The 27,169-nt window shown below is 35.3% G+C and overlaps 1 protein-coding gene across 5 annotated transcripts in view; it reads right to left on the bottom strand.

The window, feature by feature from the left end:
• LOC140152430 (1-phosphatidylinositol 4,5-bisphosphate phosphodiesterase beta-4-like) overlaps positions 1-27,169 on the bottom strand; it is a 184,642-nt gene that overhangs the window by 27,556 nt on the left and 129,917 nt on the right. For 3 of the 5 annotated variants that reach the window (XM_072174738.1, XM_072174741.1, XM_072174742.1), the window contains 9 exons: positions 26,929-27,101; positions 25,253-25,463; positions 23,701-23,794; positions 22,582-22,746; positions 21,539-21,629; positions 20,874-20,954; positions 15,882-16,013; positions 2,879-3,048; positions 965-1,021 (listed from right to left, as the gene is read on the bottom strand). In XM_072174738.1, the coding sequence (XP_072030839.1) occupies positions 965-1,021; positions 2,879-3,048; positions 15,882-16,013; positions 20,874-20,954; positions 21,539-21,629; positions 22,582-22,746; positions 23,701-23,794; positions 25,253-25,463; positions 26,929-27,101 (1,174 nt within the window). The remainder of the gene's footprint in view (positions 1-964; positions 1,022-2,878; positions 3,049-15,881; positions 16,014-20,873; positions 20,955-21,538; positions 21,630-22,581; positions 22,747-23,700; positions 23,795-25,252; positions 25,464-26,928; positions 27,102-27,169) is intronic. The other 2 variants (XM_072174739.1, XM_072174740.1) reach the window with 2 other exon arrangements.

The raw sequence follows: 27,169 nt of genomic DNA, 5'->3' as shown, positions 1-27,169 counted from the left end.
GCATCCCCATCTCTTCACTTCTTCTGCAGGTTTATTTTCAGAAAGATATCCTACACTTCCCATAATGCATTTCTCCCATTTCAATTTCTTGTGCTGATTTGCTATCTAGTGCAACATAGGTCAATAGTGACAAAATGTACTTCAATGAACTGAGCATTTCCAGATCTTACAAAATATGTTTATTTCTTACCTATCTAACCAGTCTATTCTCAAAATAAAAACAGAGGGAACCTGTACAGTAATGAATGGGAGTGTCATTTGATAATAAGGTGATATACGTCATGTTGTAAAGGATTCTGTGAAGATATCTCTGGTTTATTTTGTTATGATTATTTCCGTGCATTTCCATAACTTGTGAACTGAGATGAAAATAAATAAAATTTGAAATTAAACTTCAGCTGCATGATGATCTTTTTCAGCAACAACTATACTTTACTTCACACTAGCACATTTTGTTGAGCACAGAAGGGCAAGTAGGTTTAACCTTAAACAGAGTATATCTACTGTGTGTGCAGAATCAAATAAAGGACAACATAGGAGTCCATTTAACTAGAGCCCGAAGTTCTCCGTTTTATGGAAAACGGAGAAATTTCACGGAATTCCAAGTAGTAAATGGACTTTTGCAACAACAGGCAAAATTTAAACTTATTTAGGTCTCATTTCCAATGTACATTCAACCCATTCAATTAAATATTCACTCAAATTTACTTATCATTGCTTGCCTTTAGGGGTCATATATTTGCAGTTTTGTGACTTTTTTCGGCTACATCGCAAATTTTTCGAGTGCATCGCCATGTTGGACAGTGTTTCTAGATAGAAACATTGATTTTTAGTGTTTTAAAAATCGGATATCCCTAGAGTGGGTAAATTTTTAATGGTTATTTTTAGAAAACGGAAGACAACATGGAATTTAACAATTTAACATTTACAAAACGGAGAATTTCGGTCTCTACATTTAACTAACCTCAATCTCATTGTTTTTATCCACCATATTCTTTCCATCAATCTGCTGCATTTGGACCTTAGATGTCGAGAGTTAGAGGAGAACAAGCACATGGAAGCATACTTTAACCACAAGCCGATGATTTGGTTGCATGCTATGTATGTATGCATGCCATATCATGTTATGTTATTTGATGGGAATTAAGGTCGGTGAGTGGGTGCGAGGAGACAGAGGGCAGTCTTGCAAGGTTACAGAAAAACAACCTTGTAAGCAAACAGGTTGTGACTTGCTATGTACAACCCTCCTCTGGTTGTAAACCTTTTCACTATGTGCTCAACTGTCCACCGTTTGTGCTAACTCCTCTATATCATGAGAAAAAGGAATTATTACCTGCATATGAGACCAAAAAACCCAGAAAGTTTGTCTCTCAACGCTGCCCACATAAGTTTGCGAAAGCTATTGTAGCATGTAGCCCTAAGCGCTGAGCTATTTTTACAGGCTTTTTTAGTTACTTTAAAAAAGATGCCAAGAATTGTAATGTGGCAAAAACAAGAAAAAATAAGCTTAAAACCACAAACACACAAATATGTTACTAAAACAAAGCATAGCACATAGCTAATGTGCAAAATGTTTGAGAGACAAACTTTTCTTTTGGCCTGAGATAAGACTACTTTTGAAGGGGCTCCTTCCCAAGACATCTTATGATATGAAATGAGTTTAACGATATGAAATGAAACCACCTGCGTATGGGCTTGATCTATACTATGTTAACTATGAACATTGATCATTGAACATATACCACTCTCCCATATGATATGTTATGAATTGTAATATTCCTATAGGTCAGCAATCACGATTATTAGGTGTTGAGTGTGTAGCTTTATAAAAGTGGATCCCTTGGACAGGAACTGTGACTATGATGGTAGAGTATATGGAGGCTAATTATAATTTCAGGATCACATGCACTGTCAAGGGGGGGGGGGTCCAAGGAAAAAACTGCAATGGTATTAAATGGGCCAAAGTTACTAAAGCTCCCAGTTAGGTGACAAAAAAAAACCTGTTCTACGGGCCTGACCGACCCAAATTTAACATTCAAAATATTTCAAAATTTCAGTTAATTTTAGGGTCATTTAGTCTTTTCCAGAAAAAAGAATCGCGACTGACATACCCTACTTGGCAAGTTTGTCCGCCTGTACAACAGGGTTTTGTTTTTTCATCACCTAATGGAAGTATTTCCTTCACAAAATCTTTTTATGCTTGCTTTGACCTGCGATGATATACATGCAATATTGTTTAGTTCATGATAAAACTATATACAATATGGTTGCTATGATATTACTATAATAGTAACATTAGGCTAGATATATTAGAGTTTGGGTGTACTTTGTGTTATGTGGGGTATAAAACTACTGATACCTATTCCTACATCATCTTGTGTTGTCACTCTCTGTATTGATATTGAGGGCTATCCACATGAGTTTGATTCAAATGATTCTGAATCAATCTAGTTCCAAGTCTTCATGGTTTAGCACAGAATTTGTTACTCCTCTGAAAAAAACATAAATTGTCCTATTGTCTGCCTCCTTCTCTAACAGAAATTTTTTCCAGGTGGTAACTCTATTTTGCAACAATCTATTCCAGATGAAATCCATATACCCCCTTAATCTCCCACACTGGCGTGTGGATTTCAAATGGAGTCAACCATTCAGGTAACCCCATTTGAAATTCACACTCCCTGTGTGGAACGTATATTGGGTGTAATGGATTTCATCTGGAATAGCCCATTTGTATTCCTTTGCTTGGTTGGACCAGATCTTTTCAGTGGACCATAAAGATTCACACTCCTTATATGGATATCCCACACATCTACACATGCTTTTCTCCATGTCCTTTCTCTCCATATAGATCCCGACACAAATACATAAGTAAGCTTACCTTCTTGGTACTAATCTTCATACTAAGTGTTGGCTTGAGCTTTGGGTCCATCATCCACATCCCGTCCCCATGATGCCCAAAGCCCTCCATGCCATGAGAGGGTACTCTTGGTGATCCATATTGCCCTACCTTCATTACCGACCTGAATTCAGGATGTGCATCTATATTACCTAGGTGGCGAAAGGCGTAAAATACAATAAAGCGCATGTGTTATGACCAGTAGATTTCATTTTTGTGTGGTTTTGCTCACAGACAGACACATACAAGGATCTTATTAGTATGGGCAGAGGGTGATGGGTGCTTGCTCAAGTGTTTCTAGACTATTTTATCTATGACATTGGTAAGCATTGCTTTACAGTAACTTTTCTCTTTCTTTTTAACACATAAAAAGCATGCATTTTGTTTTGTTTCAGATGTGGGACATGAAAAAAACTTGATCAGTGGTGGGCTGGCCGGCGTAATCAACAAGCACAGATGATTTGAACAAAATAAATCATTTTAAAAAGAAAAATCAACTTGATTTATCTGGCCACATATGAGGCAAATTTCATCCACATTGTGAAGAAAATGAATGGACATGCAAACAGACACACAAACACACATAAATACATTGTTGTACAGTCACAACATGGAAATACATGCCTGAACAAGAAAAAGAGTTTAGATTTTTTGTGATGAGAAAATTTAACATGACCCCAGACAAAGTATCCTAAGCCCCATTGAAATAGATTAGATAATTATATAACAGAGAGAAAATCCAAATTCCCTAGCTTCTTGGTCAAAGAAAAACCTAGCTTAATGAACATAAAATGGACATGTAGAAATAGGAAAAAAATTGAAGTGAAATGAAAATCATGCTGCTAAACATTAAAAAAATAAAAACATAAAAAGATTGAAATCATAAAAGTAAATATGTTTTGGTGATAATTGAAATAGCAGTCTGATAAAAGAGTAAAAGATTGAAGGAAAGGTGCCAAACAGGACAGAAGCATTGTCATTATCATGACAACCATATCAATGATGAAATAAACTACAACATATTCCATAGAATTCAAAGTTTATTGATTTCACAATACCCATGTGCGCTACGTTTATTTTTACACCAGTGCTTGATTTTGCAAAAGAGCAGCTTTTACCATGCAGTATGTTTGTCAATCCTAATTACCATAATAGCAATAATAGCTGCCTGCATTCAAACAGACAAAACTTTCTTAATTCATAAGAGAACTTATTTGTTTCTGATGCATGATATATTTACAGTAGTCTTTTTAAAGAAATTCTTGTTTTTCTGTAGAATGATACAAATTACAATATTTTTAGATGTACATGTACATAACACCATCATAGCATGTATTAAATAACAAAATAAAAACTTTCATAATTGTCCGACAGCCATTGAAACCCACAATCTGTATAATTTCTACACTAATTATTTGGTGATCTTTTTCAAAGATGACTTTTCTTCCATCCAAAGTAGTTAGCTACCGTGTTTAGGGGATTATCAATGATTCGCCAAACTCAGAGAAGATATCTTACCCTTCCCACAATCCTTTGCAACATGACGCATCACCTCATTACATCAAATGACACTCTCATTACTTTGAACAGGTTCCCTTTGTTTTCATTTTGAGAATAAACTGGCTAAACAAGTCGATAGTCAAGTAATAAACATATTTTGCAAGATCTGGATGTGCTCTGTTCGTTGAGGTACATTTTGTTACTATCGACCCATGTTACACTAGATAGAAAATCAGTACAGAAAATTGAAATGGAAGAAATGCATTGTGGGAAGTTAAGATATCTTCTTTGTGCCAAACCAGAACAGCCAAAAATTTATAAAAATAATTCAGGTTTCTTTCATTTTTAGAACAAGTAATGTATATAGATGAGCTAATGAAGAGAACAAATGGTAAATGTAAAAGCAATCTGACACCGGTGCGATGAAGGTTGCCTGCCTAAAAGTGTGCAGCCTGTCATTTTAATATCACATGAAAGACATAGTCCAATTTTGGACCATAGGTTTTATCAATAATGCAAGCAGACGATGCTGGAGACGGCCATTTGCACTTACACAGTGAATTATTTGCAATGTTTTCAAAAATAAACATAAGGTATTATGCTAAAATAACAAACTATGTCTCAAAATGCCTGGGCGTTCATTTTTCTTTGCATGCCAATTTCAGCTGAAATGGCAAATTCATTTTTTATTTCCTGTATTTTTTTTAGTTTTTGCCGTAAAATCATGAAATTCTGACAAATATTTTGAAGAAAATTTACTTGATTCGATTATAGGTATGAACAATTAATATTTGTACTTCAATATTGTGTAAATGAACTACAATTTTATCCTGTGTACTTTTGAACACTCGTAAATGACATAAATAAATAAATAAATAAATAAAAATGCTTTCCAAATTTGTTTTTGAAACTGCAAAGACATCATTTTTAAGCCTTACAGCTGAAGCTATAATTATGACTGCTGCCATCCAACAATATTAGGGTTAGGGTTTAAGGTTAAGATTTTGGGTTAGGATACAGGTTATGATATTAGATAATGTTAGGATTAAAGTTAGGATTATGGTGAGGTTTATGGATGGAGACGGTGGCAGTGATGATAAAGTTGCTCCGATATTATCATCAAATTGGCTTATATATAAATGATCCGTTTGTGGTGCAGTAAGAAAAACATATTTTGTATAACTAGTCTTTGATAATCACCACACAGAAGTCCTTCATCGTTTCACTTTTTTTAATAATAAATGCCACATTTTATCTTCACACATCTTGATACGTATACTTGTTCTTTGCCTGTAATCATTATAGTTATTCTATATGAATACAAAATCTGTTCATATTTTTTTTTAATGTCTGTAATAACACTTTAATGGGATTGATTAATCATTATTATTGTGTTTTCTACAAAGCAGCTCTGATCTGGACTTAATTTCATATTGATAAAATAAACATCTCTCCAGCCCATATGCATACAGATAACACAGTAGGCTATTCTAGTTGACATCCATACACCCCCAATGGAAGACATGACCTAATATCCCATATACTATACTAGAAGTGTGAATTGCAAATGGGGTTACCTGAATGGGTGGCTCCACTTGAAATTTACACCCTCTGTGTGGTCAGGGGCACCGCCAGCTTTCTTGGTCCAGGAAAGGGGTTGAATAAACAATTTTGGGGGAAAAGACTAAACATTTCCCGGTTTCATCATTTTGACCTGGTATTTTTGCCTTGGATAGGGCCTATATATACAGGTACCATTTTTTGAGAGACTGTACATCAGTACATGTAAAGTCTTTAAGCTTCAAAAAAATACTTTATTTACACAATTTCAGACCATGATCAGTATGAAAAGGGATTTATTGGGACAATGCGCGCAAGTACCATGCAAAATGTTATATTTTACACTATTTTGGCCCATGATCGGGTGAAGTTTGGTAGAAAACGGGCCTCTTATATTTTCCTTCGTCTTCCCGATTTTCTTTATTTTTTGTCAGGGGGATTGATTTCAACTGGAATAGCCCAATACCTGTCCAAAATGATTTACCGTTTACATCAAATTGGCACATGATAGTACCATACGGTGGACTACTCCCTCATCAGAACCTCTTCCCCCTTGATCCCCCAAGCTGTCAGTAACCATTTCCCCCTTTATACCCCTCAATGGGAGTAACACTCTATATGTCACTATCTATAACCATCCCTGATATACTGCCATTGGCCTATTATCCAGTTGAAATCCTTACACTCCCTATGAAAGATGTGACCTTATTCTCCCACACAGGGAGTGTGAATTTCAAATGGAGTTGCCCTAACCTCATTCACACTCCCTGTGTGGAAGATTAAGGTCATGTCTTTCACAGGGGGTGTATGGATATCAATAGGAATAGCCCATTGGTCACAATCAATCTACAGTTATATCTCATCCATCAAATGTTTCATTTTCAAGATTTAGTCATTTTTGTACATGGAAATCTGAAATGTTATCTTTGAATGCCATGATACTAGAAAGATGTTTATCTCAAAATTCCTGTTTTGTCTCCTAATAACCACTGTTAAATGTGATTTTGTGTGTTATCTTGTCGTCATGTTTTGATTAATAAAACACATTTAGAGATAAAATAGTACCGTATATTCTATCTTAATTATTATATCAAATTAATGTAAGCTATATACTTGGCAATTTTTCTTCTTTTGATGGAGGCTGGTAGCGGGTGGCACAAATCTCCTTTTGTAGTTTCCTCATAGGGGTTGCCATTGATTGCTTGTGAGTGAACCCTACCTAGCCTCCATTGGATAAATAGGTTAAGGCAACACTGACCAGGTTACTACTAGTTTTACTTGCTTTCAATTTACCAAAGAGTTGCATTAAAAACATCTCACACATATAGCCAGAATTCTGCTCTATTTCTCATGCTCCAATTTGTTGAAGGGTACAAGATACTAAGTATGAACATAAGGTTTACATGTACAGCTTTATTTTTATCAAAACTCATCCATTTGTATAAAAGGAAAATGAGTAACTTTCAAAACATGTGCAAACTGGTCTGTATTGTCACCTTAATATTCTAATACAGGGGTGGCCAACTTGCGGCCCGCAGACCACATGCAGCCCTCGACAATGTCCAATGCGGCCTGTGAAAACTTTTTCTTACAAAAAATAAAAATATTAATAAATTTGAACACTGTATGCTAGGATGCAGACCTTCGGCTGTTAACATTGTGCATGGCCTATAGTTGGCCAACCCTGGTCTAATATATTACTTGTGTTGTTATTCCATTTCCGTTGTTCAGAACCTGTCTCCTTAAGTCATTATTACACCTGTATATTGTTTTATATTACACCTGTAAATGCTGCTATTACATCACTCACCCACACAAATACACACACCTGCTACGGTAAAATACACTTGTTAAATGTGATTTGAATAAAGCAATACATTAATGGGTCGTCTCTTGCTGACTCACTGCATAGAAGAAAGAGAGATCTGTAATTAATACAATTTACTTCCAGATTTTCATCAAACAAATATATTTCATTAAGATGTAACTTGTGATGGGAGGCAGATAAAGTTGCTGATCTTGGAAGATATTAATCTTTAATAAAGATAGTGTGTAGAATTTCTAGGCTTGTGAGTTGGCATTGTCATAAGCAAACATTATTTTTGAGAGGGGTTTATAATAAACATCAGTTTTTGATTATTATTTGGTAAAAGTGCAGGTTGACATTCAGGATATAGGGCTATCATTTTAAATATGTCACTTAAGTGACATTTTTGGTACAAGGCAACATTCTAAAAAAAAAGGTATAAAGAAACGAGGCCATCCATCCAATCATTCATAATAGTTACTTGAAGTGCATTACGTTTGACATTCTAAACAGGCTATTCCAGTTGAAATCCATACACCCCCTATGGAAGATATGATCTTAATCTCCCAGGTTAAGGTCATGTCTTCCATAAGGGGTGTGGATTTCATCTGGAATAGCCCATATAGAGGGTCTTTTTAAGTGCAGTATATGCTACATTGTGTGATTGGGGTTTTTATGGGGATGGGAAATAATAGCAAGCTTACAAGTCTACATCTTATATGTGTCATCTATGCCAAGCTACTCTATAATTAAGTATCATTCCATTGCACGACATTTTGTTATTTTATTGAGTAAATTAAGAACTACAGTTTGAATTGAATGGTAAAATTGAATTCTGTTTAAGTCTAGAAACATTACCTTTAAAATTTTTCAATCAATTTTTTGCTACTTCTGTCCACAATAATTATGAGTAAAGAAAAGTTTGTTTGTTTGAATGGTCTCCATGCAGAAATACGCTTGGGTCCTGATGAGACCAGGCTCCAACAAATGCTCAAATTATCTGACTGCTTGTAATAATCTGCCTACAGATTTACAAGAACAATATTTAAGACCCCAGTCACACGTGCAAGTAAAGATGGTCGAACCATGGTACAGGTAGTGTGTGACCGCACGCGACCATGGTCGAACTATGGTCGTACCATCTTTCCCCAATGATGCTAATTAGCATTGTGAGCATCGAAGTTGCTATGGTTGGACTATAGTTAGTACAAACAACCAACCGTGTGACCCGCACAATATGTCATCCGATCGTGCATTCCAGCATGAAAACAACCATTACCTGACTATAGTACACTGCTGTGTGACCGTACATTGTTTAGTGAACTATAGTTGGACCATGGTAATGGAAACAATGGTCAGATGACGCAATTATGTACGTCTGACCAGGGTCTTAGACAAATGTGTCCAGTGTATGTTAATGTTAGCAAAAATTAACATTTTTAAACGCATTTAGCTATTTTTAAGTTTTCCCAAGTCATGTACAACTCAGTGTACAGGTATATGAGATTCATCAATATTGCATTTAAGGCTATAAACAAAAACAAGTTTGTTTCCCACGTGCCACGTGATTTTTAGGAGCAATTGTACTGCATTTGATTTTTTTATTTGAAAAATCCAGTAAAATTATTATTTTCATGCAAAAAAAAAAAAAAAAAAAAAAAAAAGCGCAGTGATTTATTGTGCGCTACGCACAGGCACAACGCTAGACGTTGATCCATGAGCCTCAGCACACTTTACAGGTAAAACAAGGAAAACAGTTCAAAACAATATTTAAATAAAAATACACCAATTTTTGGATTAAACCTACTTTATAATTTACTTGACCATCAATATGTCCAATTTAAGGCATATTTTAAGATAAATCCCAACTTATATTTAAAAAAAACCTTTTGAATTTGTGTTTATAGGCCAACTACAGGAAACAAACATGTTTTGGGGGATGGGGATTTGTTGTAAATGCTCTCCTCATTTCAAGGTTTGTTTTGGGTTGCAGAAATGCAATTTTAGTAACAAAACTCACTTAAATTTTGTTTAAAAACCAAAAAAAAAAAAAAAAAGCAGCCAAAAAACCATTAAATAATTTACAGGTTTAACCAAACAAAAAAAAAAAAAACAGCAGCCAAAAACCATTAAATAATTTACAGGTGACAAGTAACATTATTAGATAAAAGCTGATCTTTTTCAGACATTCTTTGTTAGGAATTATATATCAAAGATACCGTTATATATCAAGGATATTGTTATATATCACAGATATCGATATATATCAGGAATATCATTATATATGAGGGATATCGTTTGCATCTTTAAGCCAACAAAAATTCTTTGTTAGCAATTATATATGAGGGATATCTTTCGCATCTTTAAGCCATCAAACATTCTTTGTTAGCAATTATATATCAGGGATATCGTTCGCATCTTTAAGCCATCAAACATTTACCAACTTTTGCTTAGCAGCATGAGTTAATAAAATAAAGATCAAAAAAAGGTTTAATTGATGTTAGAAAATAATTGTTTCAACAATTAGAGAAATTTTTTGAACAGTAACAGCTGTAACTTGCAACATTAAATGTTTGTGTGCAAATTAAAACTTGATTTGTCAAGAAAATGGTAAAGATAAAATTATAAATGGATCAAGTAAACACACAAATAATTAATTATAGCGATCACAAAAGGATTTTTGGTATCTTTTATTTACAGTTCTTAAATCAAGGATCTACAGAATACAATGTGCAGACTGCTGTCAGCATGGTCAGTTATTGATCAGGCTATTCCAGTTGAAACGCATACACCCCTACGGAAGACATGACCATAATCTCCCATACAAGGGGTTTAGATTTCAAATGGAGTCACCCATTTGAAATTCACACTCCCTGTGTGGAAGATTAAGGTCATGTTTTCCATGGGGGTGTATGGGTTTTTTAATTGGAATATCCCAATCACATGACAATGTGCGCTCACTTTATATTTTATGGACAAATGTTTAAATTTCAGTCAGCCAGCAGGTCACACACACACAGTCGAGGTCACCGATTTTCTAACAGCGAGTTCGCTATAATCAGTCGCTTTGCGACTGGACCAAAAGACTATGTCTGAACTTTTGAGGGCGATTTGTGACCCCTAGTGCAAAAGCAGAGTCAACATGGACGGTGAGTAGTTTTGTTTACAAAATTTGCCGTAGAATGATACCAAATTCGACATGTTTTTGTTCTTGTTTGATGATGAAAAGTTGTTCCGATGAAAATTTGGGGTGTTGAAATTTGGAATCTTCAAACCGTGTTATTATCCGGGCGGAATTGATGTGAAAAACGAGTGAATTAGTCACGTAGCGAAGGATGTAAGCTTTAGTGTGATACCAAATTCATTACATCGTGGTTTGGTTCAGTTTGCAAAAACACGATTTGCAATTGGGGTCGATTTTGAAATGGACTCGAAATCAATCAATGATTATAATATTGTGGAGCTAGCAATGTGGAGCATTTTACATTAATAATATGGCTTGCAAATTTAATTTAAATCGTTATTGTTTGAAGTTTATAATTATTTTATCTTGTTAAATAATTAATTAATTATTAATTTATTTGTTCTATTTTTTATATTATTTACAATTCCAGGATCTGTGACGCGTGACGGTAGGCACGAAAAACCGCACAACAAAGAGGAAAACAACAGAGACAAACATGGAACTTCAGTGGTTGATGAGGAACTACAATTCATATTTAAATATCTCTAAAACACTGTCATGACTGTAGACTGTCATTATTTTTAAGGGGACTGTTGAATTGTAAATTATGGAAGCAAATCTCTGACTGAGACCGAGACGGTATTTGATGAGAAATGACGCCAAAGACCTGCGTCGCCTTGTGGTTGGAATTGTGAATTTTATTCCTGGACCTGCACCGTACTGCAGAAAGAAATCAGAGGCTTGGAACGTAGAATGGAACAAATCCGAACAATAAATATTTAGTTTATAAATACGATGATCTTGATTTATTAATTATGGTTTATGGAATACAATGGAAATACTTCATCGTCAATCTAATTTAAAATATCAGGTACTGAGCTTGAAATCACAAATCATTTTCTTTTTTAATTGTGCTAAATTATTGTGTAAAATCAGCCTTATTTATTTTTGCCTAAATTTATTGATTTTGACTGAAATTTTCAAAATATGTTTGCAAAAAATTGTCCTGACCGACCGACACTAATTTAAAAGTCTATGCACTCGTAAAACAACCTTTTTTTGGTTGCCTCATAGTTATATTTAAAACGGCAAGAAAATATTATTGCATTGTATAGTTGAACAATTGCCTGCATAAATTTACATCAGATTTGGATTGTTCATTTGACTCGGCTTCACCTTCATGTATAAACTATCTATATGAAAATTATTAATTCCTGTTCATCGTAGAACTTTCCCACATGGGGTATACAGCGTAGAACGCAGACACGAAAACTTGTAAAGTTGTTATTGCACAAACACGATTAGTCGGTTCTGAAAATGTTGCAGCTGCGCTGTATGCCCTTGTGTTGGGTACCGGTACGAAAATGTCCACAATGAACATGAAATTAGCAATTTTCCTATCCAGGATCAGCTTTTGAAAAATATTGTTTTATCAAGCCCAGTAATCCCCAGATGTTTTTTCCTGAATTCATTGATCTGCTAGTCCTTCAAGAATGACTATCGGCTTAGGTTAAAATCTATTAATAGCGAGGCGACTTGGCCTTCGGCCTCGTTGTTCGGCTTCGCCGAGCCCCCCCCCATAGCTGAGGTCATTCTCGAAGGACTATGATCTGCCAATGCATTGCATTTGTATAAATCTCTTCCAAAATGTAAATACCATAGTAATTTGATTATTCAGTTTGTACCGCTAGAAGTTAAAAAGAAATAAAACAACTGTTTCAGAAATTAAAAAAAGTGAAATGCTTTCTTTTTAATAAAAAATAATTTTCAAAATGGAGTGTTTTGTAGCCGTTATATGGCTATTTACCCCACAGGTGTGGTAACCGTATGCAGCTTAGCCTGAGCCCGGGAGCCTGAGTGTGTTTACCGAAGCTGGACCAATAATATCTTGCTTTATTCCGCAACTTTTATGTATGATAGTGTGATGTTGCATCATTGATTTACCCATCCCTGATTTACCCCAGAATATTTGATAAAACCATTGAAGCCTGCTTAAACAAGAACAAAGTCAAGTTAGTTTGGGCTGAAGATGCAAGAGTGCAAGAAATAGGGCCTACATATAACATATTCCATTTCCCCAGATCTTTCTAGAAAAGAGTGTGGTATCTTGCCTGGCAGTGTGACATCCATTCAATCAATTTAAGCTTAGGGACCGTTCACAAACACTTGTTAGGCCTGGGGGGTGCTCATACAAAATGGGGGGGGGGCTTAAAAGTTTTGACCCTCGGGGCGGCTGATAAATTTTCCCAGGAAAATTGAGTTTATTTATGTATGGGGTTGACCTATAATTTTCATTTTAAAAATGGGGGAGGGGCTGAAATTATTGAGATCTGAAAAGGGGGCCCCGAAAATGTTTCGTGATGAAATTTTTTGCACCCCCCCAACCAACAAGTCTTTGTGAACGGTACCTTACTGTTTTGACCCCCGATCCCCGGGCCCCGATCATAATAAAATGATCGCGATCGCCGTAGTTCTGCAGTGCAAAGGCCAAAGCTTCATGCTTCAAGTATTAAAATAAAGGAGAACTAGCGTAATGTTCCCCACTTCCACCTGGTTACATTTTTTTCATGCATACACTTCAACATTTCCTTTTAATTACTTCAGCTGCACGTAAAATGGTAAACATAGCTTGTTTACTTCATTGTTTATTTCCGGTTTATTTACCTATCGTAATTTTGAATATTCATGATCTTGTATGTCAATCGACCAATCACAATCGGTTATTTGCATGACGTAAACCCAAAATTTGACCTCTGTCGTGACCTGATAAACAATTCTCCTCGTGTTAGATTCTGTCATGGACGAAAATAATTTTGATGTCGACAGTTGAGATATTTTTCGTGTTATTATCCGGGCGGAAATAGTTCATGTAAATTGAATACTTGTATTACGTGGAAAACAGATCAAACTTTGGAAATATTGTGTTTTTTCTGGATCATGATCCGATATTATGTGAAAAATAACCACATTTCTTGACCGAAATTTGAGGCGAATCATATGATTTTTTTCCGAGGTAAGTTTGACCTTCCAAAATATGTTTTAAGCCATAATTTTATCATCAAACACTAATATATAGTATATAGATATAATATTTTGCAGAAAAGCAAATTATTTTATGATATTTTAAGGAGAAATTTGAACTCCAATTTGGGGTTTCGACCACGCAACTGCATTGAGCTACCGAGGTCACGCTGTGTGCACGGGTCGTGGAAGTTAGAAACTAGACGCTCGCTGCACGACCTGCTGGCTGACTGATTTGCATGATTTGTTACACATTCACTTTTCATAGGCCCTAGAGGACAATAATTGCCTGTATTGTGAACAACAAATCAAAGGAATACTTGAATAATGATCAGAACAAAAAGAAATTAAAATGGATGAGGAAAATAATAAAATAATAAAAAAATCATGGCCTGTCTATGATGTGATCTGTGGCACATCATTTAAATTATCAACATATTGTACACTTAGTTTCCTAAAGATCACTTTCTCATCACAGAAAAAATGTGGAATTAAACAATGTTGACATTTTGTTACTATGGAAACAAGACATTTATACAAGGCATATTGATAACTCCTCTTGATTTTGTCTTTTTTGCCACAAAATGTCTGCACTGACTCGCCAGCTAAAAAATGCAATTAATACTCATATGTGAGCTATAGTGAATAGCTACTATTCATAACAGGTTGTGTGATATGGGGCTATTCCAGCTCAAATTCATACACCCCATATGGAAGACATGAATTTCACATGGAGTTACCTGAATAGGTGTCTCCATTTGAAATCTACACCCCCCTCTGTGGGAGATTAAGGTCATGTCTTCCATAGGGTGTGTATGGATTTCAACTGGAATAGCCCACTGGGTGGGAGAGAAAAGAAATGTGAGTTCAAGGAGAGAGAGAGAGCAACAAGAGAAAACAGGCAAGCAAAGATGAGAGAAGGGAAGAACAACCAATGGATTACAGACTGATTGGTAGAAACTGTTGAAATAATTGCATTGGTATGGTAGGGATAGGTTGGCGACATCAAAAGCCCAAACGGTCTAAAACATATCAGCTATGCACAGCACCGGGTCAAGGTGGGTCAAGACTTATTAGAAGGTATTATGCACAACTTTCATCATCATTTGTGGTGAAAAACAGAAATAAATCATGTTTTGATTTTAGGGCTCATGATATAACATTACATGACTCAATAACTCAAAGAAAACTATTTCAAAATGAGTAATATTTTCCTGTATTGTATTTCACTTTCCTCTTCTCATGATTTAATAAATCACAAATCACTCTGAAGCTCGTCCAGGAGCCCTCTTTATGCTCATTTCAAGTGTCCAAAACTAATAACTAGCTAGCTGTTAAAGTTTGCAGAATACCAACTAAAGATGGCAAATTAACAAAGGAATCATTAACCACTATACCTGCCTCCACTCATGCATAAATCAAGGGGTTAATGTAAGATTGTCCTTTCTGCAATAGCTGCCTAGTGTCATGTGTGTACAATAGAGAATGCAGAAATGGTCAAATGTCTATAGGGCAGCTTTTGCGGATAGGGCTTTCTTTCACTAATCCCCTGAAATGGTAAATAACTGATACTTATTCTAGGATGTATCTGATACCTAAAAAAACAAACTCATGTTCTTTCATTTAGGCTGATTCAGCTTGACAAGATTTTGACAATATGTGAAGAGAGATATAAGTTAAGCTCCACTTAAGCTACATAATGGCCTGTGAAACAAAGTGGTATGCAATAGTCAGTCAGATGAGCATTCCACTAATTATGCAAAAATCATTATGCAAAATATGAAGAACAAAATGGATGAGATTGACAAAATGTATCACCCATCACCATGGTAACACTTGATATCAAATCATAATACTTATATAATATCAACAAGATGCTTTTCAGATGGACAACAATGAAAATAGAACAGTACCCTGCATTGGTGGAAATTGCCTAGGAAACGGTCGCTTGGCAGAGACAGTAGTGGTAGGAATAGGAACTCTAGCCTGATGTGCGGAGAGAGCCGCTTTGATCTCAGGTGGTGGCTCAGTATCGGATTCGCTGTCTAGATTGTATATAGAAGTGAGTACACAACAAAAAGTACTTGGTTTAGTTATATCATGACATCTAATGTGTATCAACGGTGCTAATGAGCTAATCCATTTGAAATCTACACTCCCCAGTAGAAGGTTTAGCTAGTCTTAGACAGAGGGAGTATGGGTTTCAAACACAATAGACAATTGGGTAACTTCCATTTGAAATACTCACTCCAGTTGTATAAAATATAGGTAAAGTCATATACATAGGGAGTATGGGTTTCAAAATAATGAACCCTAGCCAATTCTATTTGAAAAACATACTCCCTCTGTGGAAGACACAGGGACATGACAGATTTCCAATGGAACAGCCCATTGTACCAATCAAGTATGCACTAACAACAAGTGGGCCTATTCTCATCTTTAATGGCTACAAATCCAGATTAGAGCAATATGCCAATGTATAGGCTGACTCCCTCTATTCCAATACCTTCAAAACAAATAATATGCAAGTAGATAGTGACTGTTTGTCTTAGAATAGATGTATCTTTACTGTCTAACTCATCAGAAGTCCTGAGCCTATATTAACACCTTAGCTTTTGACGATGATACAGAGTTAATAAACAGGTTTGGGCATTTGGATGCTATGCCATTAACATCCAAATTATTTATGCCAGATTGTGCATACAAGCTGTCCATACACAGGTTGACTGTACCTGAGGTACCCCGGTATGTATGCCAGCCGTCTATACCCAGTAAGTGTACCTGAGCTGACCATACCGTACCTGAAGTATGAATGCAAGCTATCCATACCTTTGAACTGAGAATATCCCACTGATTGCAATCTAGGCAATGCATATTATGCACTACTAATTTTTAAAATTGAAGTACTTTTCCCAACCTTTTTTGTGTCAATGGTGCCATTACTTTTACAATAGAAATTTCAATACAATTTCAATCATAATCCGTAAGTAAGACCTCACTTATGTTAATGTTAATTTTCAGGAGCAGTCATTTTTTAGAAACATTTTCTGCTTGTTTTGCAGGCATAAATGCAAAGACTTGTTTAAAGGCTGACCAAATTAATTCTCACAAAGAATTATTACGAGTTTTTAAACAAACCAAATGATTTTCTTCATTTCTTGGTCAGACATAAATTATGGTAATTGTATATTGTAATCAGTATTATTATCACTACAATTATCTTTAATGATTACCTTAATTATGTCTATTGTTGTAATCAATATTGCAATGATGATAATACTTACCTGGGAAGAAAATAACACATAAATTTTATTTTCCTACCAGATGCTTACAATTAGTTTCACATAATTGATTCACAGCTCATTTAAAGTATGTTATCTTTCTCATCAAATACAATATTTTTTTCCTGGCTTGGGGAGAAATGGTTTTGAAGTCAAAATGGAGTTTTGTTCTTATTGCTGAATCCAACTTTCCAGTCATAGCTATTTCTGGATTAATTACTTCAGGGTTTTATGAGTGAAATTATAAACAATTAACAGGACTGAACTAAACTAAGCCAAAGGCTTTGATGAGAACTGAGGTCCTTGTCTAATTTTATTCTATGGGTCAGTCTAGAACTGAACTGAACTGAACTAAGCCAAAGGCTTTGATGAGAATAGTCCAACTGCCTGTGAAAGAAGTGAGGTCCTTGTCTAATTATACTCTATGTGTCAGTCTAGAACTGAACTGAACTAAACTAAATCAAGAGCCATGATGAGAATAGTCCAACTCCCACTGAAAGAACTAGTGTTCTAGTAACCCGTATACTTGTACTCTATGGGTTGGTCGTTTGATTGGTTGGCGTGGTTGTGTAATGCATACTTAACACTAATATGGGAGTATGGTAGCATTTACTAACTTCATACACTTTATAGAGATTTCTTATTTCATGTCAACACACATGATACATTTGTAACATTTTAATCATAATACAAAATATTTGGTGACCTGATATAGTTCATAAATCTGAAAAGTTTAGTAACAAAACTAACATTGTTAGTCCCTGTTATACCTTTGCATATGATCTATATCCCATTTGTTATCTTTTGGTCTATGCCACCCATGAGCTGTGCTTTGTACATGTATGCACTATTCTCAACATAATCACAGGGTGTATGACAGGCATACCAGATTTTAACGTTGCACTAAAAACAATTTAGAAACAGTTTTGCTATATTAATATTTTCTTGGTTAAATTTTTTAATAAATGTGAGATAACCTAGGAAAGAAACTGGCAATCCTATACCATATATTCTCTAACAAATATTTTTGAAAGGAGGCGTTCATTAGAGAGGGTTTTTTTAATGGATAATTTAGGACAAGTTGGTTGACAAGAATGGTAGGAGTGTTCATTAGAGTTTATTAGAGAATATACACTAGTTCTTTTTAAGAGCAAAAAGAACATCTCAAAACTTTATGAGTGTTCCTAATGAATTTAACTTTACACTAAAATTGGCTAATGTTATATCTATGACAAAATCTCATTATATTTGCACTAACCATTTAAATGATTAATGAAAATATACTAACAATTTACCCAGCGTCTTCTTGTTTACTACATTTTCCAGTATAAACAAAATAACCAATGTGAAAATATCAGCAATTCTGGAGGATAAATTGACAGTGATTTCTATATACCTATTGCTTAATTCTGTCTAAGGGCGTGTCACCTGCTTTCCTATATGACGTACATGGAACCAAGTCCTGCATCCTCTAGTCTCAATGTGTTCATCTAAGCCAAATGTTTAGATAGTATGGCCGTATATCATCAAGGTTAGTTTTCTCATTTTGATTAAGACCCAAGTCATTTGGAGATTAGAGTTCATCAGGGAAGCCAGATTTTACCTTTTTGTTGCATACGCCCTACATTGCCAGGGCTGAAATCTGAATATCTCCACCACAAGATGAGGCACTCTCAAGGCTCATTTAACCAAATGAGAACTAAAATTCTAGATTTTAACAACTGTTGAAATGCAAGATGGTTTGAGGACCTGAAATAATGTTTACCATACAGCAGCAAGTGACACAGAATAACTGAATGAGTTTCACACTAGAGTTCATTTTTATTCTGGGCTGCAAACCTTATATACTAGTTTTGCTAAGACAATATTTTGAATGTTATGTATATGATAATATGTAAGAAAACAATTAGGTAACACTATTAATAGATGTTAACAGTATAGGTGAAATACACAGAAAGAAACACTCGGGAATGATTTCAAAGAATATGGAGAAACCCTTTGACATTTGTGTTTTTCTTACAAGATATCGGGGGTTTAGGACCAGAAGGCCCTACCTGCAATAGCTGCCTGCTGTAATATATGTAGATGTATACAATATAGAATGCAGAAATGGTCAAAATGTACAATGGGCAGCTATTATAAGGTACAAAAGGTGAGTGGGTTTATCACGATGCATATAAAACAATTTGAGACTGATATAAATACATATGTATAATCATTGGAACACCTATGTGCACTCCTACAAATATTTATTTCTTTGTAACTCCCGTAACTCTCTAGGGAGGTCACCCCCTGAGTCTGCTTGGCACTTTCCTTCCAATCTTTTAAGTCACATGATATTCATATCACATGATAAGTCACATGATTAGTCTTGTTTGTTTGCAGCCCTGAATTAATTAGAAGATTAATCAGAACTTATAATATAAAAAAGGCACATTAAAACATAAAAAAATCAATCAGTAATTGAATAAATTGAATAAATGAACAAAAACGCAGATAAACACATAAAACTAAGTAAAGCATATAGTGCTTTTGTGAATGTGTGTTAGTACTGAATACTACAAAATTTGGATTAAATATTAATTTCAATTTTGAATGTTAAGCTTCAATTTAAGGAGGTTTTAGGGTTAGTGGTAAGGTTGGGCAATGGTCAATTCCAAAGTTAACACAATTGAACCAGCCTAAAACTCTAGTATTCTTTGTGAAGGGGCAATTAATAAGGTGTTATTTTAAGAGCAAATAAGTCAATCACACACACACACTAGGAAGACCAAGTTTTGAATAAATTCACGCTACAAAAACTACATTTGTTATATATATATAGTGATTACAAGGAAAATAAAAAATGAGAACAAAACATGGCATGTATCAACATAAAAATGTAACAAAATGAATCATGTAGAAAAAACCAGGACAATCTGGCCATATGATGTAAACACTGGGGTATTCCAGTTGAAATCCATATACCCAATATGGAAGACATAACCTGAATCTCTCACACAGGGAGAGTGAATTTCAAATGGGAGTAACCTGAATGGGTGACCCCATTTGAAATCTACACTCCCTCTGTGGGAGATTAAGGTTATGCTTTCCATAGCAGGTGTATGGATTTCAACTGGAATAGCCCATTTTGGGAGACAGGGAGTTAAGGGAAAAGACTTAATTATTTGTCTCAACACAATGTAACTTTGTAGGAAAACTTTGTAGGAAACAAGTTGGATAACAAAATTATGAGCAAAATTGAGGGGTAAACTACGTATGGATCAAAAATAAGGACAATTAAATAATTATATCTAAAACTACACAATCCTAAAACCAAACTGCAGTACGATCAGGATGAATAAATGAATGGATGGGGGTCTACTAGTATTATTTCAAGTTCATAATAAGGCACATTCATGGAACAATTATTACAGTCATATACTTTATTGTGTCTATTATGCTAATTTAATATCTGAATTATGCAAAAATTTAATGATGCCCAATTTAACTAAATTTTCCCTTTCAACTTTTATCTTTAAAAAAGCAGATATAATCAGGCCTTCCAAATCAATTACATAATACTAATACCAATAAAATACTAGTGTAACAAAGATACAGGGTTTGGTTGCCATGGTAACATACCTGATTCAGGTTCATCTTCTCCATCCTCATCTTCTATTATGTCACATTCGCCGGTACCCAACTTAATCATTTCTAACTGCCCTGTAATCAAAGAAAGAGCCAGATTTGAAGCCAGGAATTAGTCTCTGTTTCACTGTCTACAATTTAACTCCACAAGCACTACTGTCTTTCTTAAGGAGATGTCTTAGATATTTAAGCTTAATCCCCTTCAGCACTACTGACTATTCTTAATATGTCTCTGATTGGCTCAATACATGATATAGCTAATGAAAATAGTTCTTAGAAGCCAATCAATAGAGGTGAGAATCCTAATGTGAATGGCCAATCACAACTCCCCAAGAATCCCTTGAGGCACTGACCAATTAACAGTTACCCTTTGACAAAGTTGACTGTGCAGAACATTTGACCATAAAAATGTGCCAGAGATTGCTGTGAATCTGGCCAAGAGGGGCTATTATCAATTAGTGGTTTTGGCCTATTTCTGTTCAGATAGACTGAGTGACCAGAATACACTCATTTATGTCTATACCGATAATATGTGAATTTGACAAGATACATTTACTCATTCCCCTTGATCATGTTAAATATATGTTCTTCTGTACACTGCTGTATACCTTGTAGGATACTCTATCAATTTGTTAATAGGTAATTAACACAATACTTACTTTTTTCTACTTCAGGTTTGAGCCTCTTGTTTTTTATTAAGATTTTCCTTTTGAGTTTGTTGGGTGTTGGCAACGGACTACCCTTTTCCAGCTGTAATGATAGAAAAAATAAAATTAAAAAATGGATGTCAATCATGTTTTCCCATATACAAAGCTTTGTCCTAACTTTGTACTCAATGATGCTTATTTCCTATCGACTATTCCAGTTGAAATCCATACACCTCCTATAGAGGCCCTGCATGCTTTTATCGATTGGCTCCAAACAAAGGATTTGAACCGGTTTCCTTCCCCGTAATCATGGCGCAGTGCAGTCCATTCAATCATATGTTGTCATCAACCTATTTGATCGTAGTGCATTTGTTATGTGTGTGAGACGAACTGTCGCGGTAGATGCAATCATGCTTTTGTTGAATGCATTTGAGTAGTCCGCCATATTTACGGGATGATATGTCATATGCACAACCTCTATGGAAGATGTGACCTTAATCTCCCACACAGGGGGTGTACATTTCAAATGTGTGGAAGATTAAGATCATGCATTCCACAGGGGTGTATGGATCTTAGCTGGAATAGTCCAATTCATCTAGAAGAGTGGAAGGCTGGGTAAAAAACAACCAAATTTGAAGTATATAATAATGGTGTATAAATGTGTCACCACAAAATGATGTGTATTCCAATATGTGTATGATGCGTATGTTAACACCATATCGACTAAAAATACACGAAGTGGCCAAGTCCTTACGAATCCTTCCACTCTTCACCTGTTATGCTGTATTATACAAAGTGCAGTCTTGGCATCTTCCTTGTAAATGCATAGACATCATAGAAATGTAAATAAACCATTTATACAGCTCTGTGGTAGGCATGCAACACTGTGTGTGTGATCTGTTAGACATAGACGTTTAGAATGATTGGCCCACATGAATGTGATATTATCATTGCATACAAGCACTTCTTTGCCTGTTGTTACCCTATATGTACTTCTTCTTTAATCTATGATGAACAGATCTATGTGCACACAAAGTAGAACAACAAATACTTACCAAGTGGTCCGGAAGAGGTTCTTTTAGTAGAAATTCCCCAAGTATATCTTCACAGTATTTGGCTAATTTATATTGTTGGTATTTTGTACAGTGGTTTTCAAATGATAGGATAACAGGGTAGTCAGAGGTGACAAATGCTGTGTCCCGGATTGCTTGAATTACTTCCTGTAAACAAAATAAATAAGACATTACTGTCATTAAACATTAAAAGTATAACATATATTGTACTTGGATATTTAATGGGTGTTACCAGATTGACAGTCTCATCTCCCATTTCATCCTGTCAAAATGGGTATAAGATTTTTCTCAAAATCCCACTGAAATGTTAGGCCTAAAATATGTTCTGTTTCATGTTATGAATGATATCATTCTTTAATATCATTATCATTATAGAATAATTATCATTTACTTTCTAGGTACTAATAATAACATTTTCACAATTTCAAATGTAAAGGTTGGATTTAGGCATGCATGTGCAAAATTAAATGCTTGTTTTCAAAGTTGTATATCCAATACCGTTAGGTTGGTTAATGTCTTATTATTCTAGATATGCCTACTGGTTATAAAAATGTTTATTATTAATGCATTGTATAATTTTGTTGAATTTTACATTTATAATTATAATTATCTTGTAATGTCTCTACTTACAAGGCTTGTTTTTTGTGGGGTTTTTTGTTTTGTTTTGTTTTTCTTAATGTATGAAATTTGTTTTGCTATACTTAAGGGAACAAACCAAAAGATCAATGACGTCCTATAAACGTAACTAGTTTCGTTTCTCAGCCGACCCCCTCCCTCCCTGCCAGAAACGTAATAAAGAAATGTTGAAAATTTTGACATAATAATAATAATGACATTTCTTCAGACCGATGTTTTTACAAACGTAATCAAGTATTTTTACCCCCTCCCCCCTAAACGAAACTAGTTTCGTTTATAGGACGTCATCGATCTTTTGGTTTGTTCCCTAACATTATTGTATAATTGAAACCTTATGTATAGGGTGCCACAACCTCACACTGTGCATTTAGTGGCATCCTCATCTACTGCTCTTCATATTTCAGTCATATAATATAAATGGATGGATGAAATAAACTGAAACCCCTTTGTGACCCTTGTCCCTACCTTGACAAATATATCTGTACACATAGCAAGACCATGTGTTATGATTGGTTCCTGATCTTCTGACCGTCCATCCCAACAGTCAAGCTCCACACACCTACAATTCATCAAAGAATGAATACAAGTTTCATATATCAGTAATTGCTCTGAAAAAAATTAGTAATATCAAATGTGTTCCCTTTTAATGTGGTAAAATTAAAGCAAATAACCATTTCTTTCCAGCATCTACATCATGAATGCATAATGGCAAATCTTGGGATCTCTATATTTTATTAAAATCTCACATTTTGTAACAAATTAGGCCTTGTTTTCACAGGGTTATTGCATACATGTAATAATCAGAATTGTGAAAAATATCAAAAATCTAAAAATATGATAAAGCAAGATTGATTTTTATGAATTTTCTTCTTAAATAAAGAACAATTATCACAAAGATGTACTCCGTTTTGGAGTTAATTAACCAATATTTCCAGAGAACAGGGACTGCACCAAGGTGGGTCTGCAGTCTACACTCGCATCGCCAAACACCAATGCAATGCAGTCTAATACATTACTGATTGGATCCTTAAATCTACATATACCTAAGAGTATCAACTCAATATTGCCCTGTGTGTAACGCTATGGTAAATCCGCCATATTGGTTCGGCACTCATAGAGGACAAATAGTGTACCTTCGGCATACTAAATGACAATTGGCGTATTTAAGTTTGATCATTACAAGGTTTTGCATATGCAGTGTTTAGTGCACATTTTCAGCACCACACAGAATGCAAACAACCCCACCCACTTCTATTCAAAGTATAGCGAAATAATCTGGAGGTATGGTATTTTGCCCTCCATGAGCAACACACAAACATGGTGGAGTTGGCACTCTTTGGTTCTAACTCATTGGGAGGTACACTATTTGCCCTCCATGAGCAACACACAAACATGGTGGAGTTGGTACTCTTTGGTTCTACCTCATTGGGAGGTACACTATTTGCCCTCAATGAGCAACACACAAACATGGTGGAGTTGGTACTCTTTGGTTCTAACTCATTGGGAGGTACACTATTTGCCCTCCATGAGCGACACACAAACATGGTGGAGTTGGCACTCTTTGGTTCTACCTCATTGGGAGGTACACTATTTGCCCTCCATGAGCAACACACAAACATGGGAGTTGGCACTCTTTGGTTCTACCTCATTGGGAGGTACACAATTTGCCCTCTATGAGCAACACACAAACATGGTGGAGTTGGCACTCTTTGGTTCTACCTCATTGGGAGGTACACTATTTGCCCTCCATGAGCGACACACAAACATGGTGGAGTTGGTATTCTTTGGTTCTAAGTCACTGCATAGTACTACAGGTAAATTAAGTAATTCTTGGCCAAACTCAAACATTATGAATGCTAGTGGCTCCGCAATAAATACACGCGCATATAGCGTGGTACAGGAGAAAGCATACATGCGCCTTACATTGCGTACACGCTTAGTACACTACATGGACGCAACACACATGTTCCAGCTTGGCCAAGAATTACTTAATTTACTTGTAGTAGATTAGACTGACCTGCAACCACTGAGTAATACTTGTCTGTACATCTCTACCGATGACTTGCCACCAAACTGCCTCCCTGTTAGGTATGTGTTATGGGAGGAACTGATGAAGTAATGTGAAAGAGGTTGGTCCATATCTTGATACAGCTCCAGACGGTCTAAGAATACCGGTGCATTCTCATCTGACATCAAATATCTACACAGGCCATCGATGCCAAGCTGGTCTGTACAAAGGCAAGCAATTTGAAGCAAAACATTATCATACCGATATTGTCTAATAAACGCTCCCAGGGGCGTGGGCGTGACTTTTTCAAAAGGGCAGCATTTATTAGGTCTTTTTTACAATCATAATTCCCGAAAAAAATAGTTAGGAAGGCTTAAAAATCATACCAAAATTACAAACTATGAACTTAAGATCAACAACTATGGGTTCACTCCTGGGTTTGCGATGTCATTTTCAGCAATTACCTATCACGTGTCGACCGTGGTAAGCTTACTTACACAAGATAGCATGCAAATTTCAAAAATTGTTAAAACATTTTGTTTGCACCGAGGTGAGGTTTGCTCATGTAATGGTATTATATAAAAGCCGCTTTGTTGTTGTTGCAAAAAGTGGTTGGGGGCATTCATCAGATGAGAGCAGCCATTAGATAATATACTGTAATTATTTATGCAAAACAATGATAAAAACTAAAGCAGGATTTGAACCAAGGACCTTGGCTGTTAAGCTGATTGCACTCATTTCCCTACTGAATTTAACATGTTTACTATAAAGTTATTTTGATACAGATTCCAAATAACTTTCTTAAAACAAACATAGGAGAAATATTATACCACTAATCTCATGAAATTTCTCTCATTAATTTGCTTGTGCTAATTAATTAATGCTGGAGTAATTAATATGAATGTGTTCTTCCTTAGTAATCACTCAGGCTTTAATTTAATTTCAACGTACATTTTTGATCAATAATTTCCAAATTATTTTCTTTTATTCTGTCGGTCGAACATCCGGGCTATCTCTAGTCTCGGGCCCAAACTGCATGTGGCTCACGGTTTGTTGTGAACAACAGAAACCGGCTGTGAAGGAGGCTACATAGCGATGTTGCTGGAGTGGCATTCAATTTCGGAAAAAAAACGACACTCGACCATGGAATTTAATTTAAGTTTGTCAGTATATAAACGGTAAATCAAGTAAGTTTCTTTCACTCTTAAGACTTAGAAACGGTTGTTTGATTCCACTGACTATTTGCGATCGAAATTTACATAACACCAATGACAGAAATCATCAACAAAAATCGCATCAGGGACTTGTTTTCACTCGAACATCATCAACCGGAAGTGATGTGACACGGACCGACAGAATACTTGACTATTTGCCGAATCTCAAATTCAAATTATTGGATATATCTCTTCAAATTCAATTTTGTTTTGTGTCTTCATATGGCTTATATGAAAGTGAAAACTTACTATTATCATTGGACTATTCCAGTTGAAATCCATACACCCCCTATGAAGACATGACCTTAATCCCTCACATAGGGAGTGTAGATTTCAAATGCAGTCACCCATTCAGGAGATTAAGGTCATGTCTGCCATGGAGTGGTGTGGATTTCAACTAGAATAGCCCATCATCAACTAATGAATTCACTGATTTATTGAATCTGTACACTATATCAAATATATACTTACGTTTTTCTATTAATTTCTGGTCAGTCTCATATGCTTTGATTATTTGTTTGACTCTTTCTGAATTGAAATGTGGGAATAGGATTTCATTTAGCCTAGGGTCTCGCTGTTTGTCATTTAGGAATTCAATTAGCTCTTCTATCGTCAGACCATCTTCTGGATTTTTGCTTTGTTTTCTGTGAAAATGAAGAGAGAGATGATCATATTAATTACAATTGTTAATTAAACATTGACAGGTGTCATT

The sequence above is a fragment of the Amphiura filiformis genome, chromosome 5 (genome assembly GCF_039555335.1).
Source record: "Amphiura filiformis chromosome 5, Afil_fr2py, whole genome shotgun sequence".
Taxonomy (NCBI): Eukaryota; Metazoa; Echinodermata; class Ophiuroidea; order Amphilepidida; family Amphiuridae; genus Amphiura; species Amphiura filiformis.
The sequence above is the reverse complement of the archived record's forward strand: the minus strand, read 5'-3'. Positions and strand labels throughout refer to the sequence as shown.